At 37.8% G+C, this 2,158-nt stretch overlaps 1 protein-coding gene across 1 annotated transcript in view; it reads left to right on the top strand.

Annotated features, from left to right (window-relative positions):
- Positions 1-707: 707 nt before the first annotated feature.
- The window catches only part of SPEF2 (sperm flagellar 2), a gene marked incomplete at its 5' end in the record, with an annotated part of 91,589 nt that continues 90,138 nt past the window's right edge, over positions 708-2,158 (top strand). Inside the window, one exon of the mRNA XM_009894715.1 lies at positions 708-823. Within this exon, the coding sequence (XP_009893017.1) occupies positions 708-823 (116 nt within the window). The remainder of the gene's footprint in view (positions 824-2,158) is intronic.

Raw genomic sequence — 2,158 nt, 5'->3', positions numbered from 1 at the left:
AGGGGGCTGCCGCAGGGGCAGGCCTACGTCCCGCTGAGGGATTTCGGGGGTTCCCCGGGGCCAGCTGCCGCTGACCTACTGAAGAACCCTCCCGCTTCCTCGCGTCCGTCCAAGTACCTCCACAGGTACATTTTTAATCTTCATGTGCAAGACAGTGATTTTCGAGGTGAAGTAAATTTTCCTCAAGGCGCAAGTGCTCTCAGGAGATACGAGGAGCTCAAGCTTCACTTGCTAATGAGGACTCCAGAGGATAGAAATTTTTTAATATGTTGCAAAGCATTGCTTTGTTTTGAATGGCAGGTGTTCTGCTGGCTTTGGAGAAGCATTTGGAGGGAGCAACTTTCCATGGATGAGAAGCACATTAGATTTAGCTTTGTTTTCCTTAACATTTTTTAGGGAAAATGTTGTAATTATCGTTTATAGATATTGCTACAATCTTAATGACAGTTATGACACCGTTTACTTTTTAACACTGAAAATGAGAATTAAATTACTACCTAAAGCTTGTATTGCAAAATAAGTACACTGAAAGCAGATTTATTTGTGACTTGAAAACTAGTTACTGCTAGATCAGTCTTCTAGAATTCCTCTGAATTATTTAATAAAGTTTGAACTTGATTTTGTTATAAAAATAATGAGTTATATTAAGATTAACATATAAATTCTTTTAATTATCTTATTAATTTTTTTAAACAAACAAACAAAAAAATCCGAACTTAGTTCCAGGATCATTTTCAGAAGAGTTTTCTACTGGCTACCTCCTAGGAGAACTTCTACACAAATATGGTCTTCAGGATGACTTTTATCATTTTTCACAGAGCAGGTTAGTACATATGGATAAGATGTCTCTTACAGAAATTAGACAAAATATTTATTTTTCAATTAGGATTTGCTAATGCAGAGTGGGAAAGACATCTAGAACTTAGCAAGATTTGATACATTTTTCAGTAAGTCAAAAGCTACTCGTATTTGACACATGGATTATCTTCACATTTCCAGAAAGATTTATCGTACTGCTTCAAGAAAATTGTGCATTTTGATTTTAACTATGATGGTAGCAGGTTAGACCAAAAGTTCAACAAGCCCTTCAAGGATGTCTCTAAGACTGGAGGTACTGGCACTGTCCCCATGAGCTGCGTAGTCAGGAATCCAGAGGTCTGGTGGTGAGCATTACATCTTCACTAAAATGGAAATGGTGGAGATGTATTGGGAGGCTCTGAGTGAATCCCTGGCAGAAGATCATATAAGAATTTGTAAGTTCACGAGTAAAGGTGTGTAATAGGCACAACGAAGAAGAACAGAAAAACAGGAAGTTGAAAAATCTTGTGCAGATCTGTGAGCCTTCATGATGCAGTTTATGGGGTACCTTGGCGTATGGTGCATTTTGATAGACCTTGGTGTACATGTATATGAAGTGTACCAGGCTGTACATCCTTTTCCTGATTCTTCTGTGCGGATGGACCCAGACACAGACCAATATGATCAATGGTGAAGCCACTTTATTAAAATACTTAAGCCATTATATACTTTTTACTACAACGTGGGCTAGCTCTGCGGCTTGTGCTCATTGGTTTCTAGACTTATACACACAAACTATTATTGCTTAAAAGCAGCTGTAACTTATTATCTACACTTTGTTACTATTTCTATCAAGTCAGTCTTTTAATTAATACACATTCCGCATCTGTTGGGGAGTAGCAGTAGTTTCAGTGTCAGCACATGATTTCCTCCTTCATGTTGACCTTCAGTACGTGTCTGTTGTTTTCCAAGAAGTTTCCCACATTTGCCCCTTTTTGTTTTTCAATTAAAAATGCCAACTTTATCGTCTTCTGCAGGGCCCTTTGCAGACAAGAGTATAAACACGGAATAATTAATGCTGTAACAAAAATCATGATCAATATTATTAATCCTGTCTTAACAATTGCAGCTAACCATCTACCAGTTCCCCAATCAGATAACAAATTGTTCAACCAATTTCATTCATTGTCTACTTGCAACTTTTTGAATCCTTCCTTTAACATTTGAATGCTTTTATGCACCGATTCTGACTGATCTGACAGATTCATGCAACACATACCTTCAAAATCGTCACACCTATAGCCTTGTGCTAGAAGCACAATCTATGGAAGCTCTATTCTGCAATGTAGCATGTCTAATA

This window comes from Charadrius vociferus, unplaced genomic scaffold (genome assembly GCF_000708025.1).
Source record: "Charadrius vociferus isolate BGI_N301 unplaced genomic scaffold, ASM70802v2 scaffold450, whole genome shotgun sequence".
Classification (NCBI taxonomy): domain Eukaryota; kingdom Metazoa; phylum Chordata; class Aves; order Charadriiformes; family Charadriidae; genus Charadrius; species Charadrius vociferus.
This window is presented reverse-complemented; position numbering and strand designations above follow the sequence as displayed.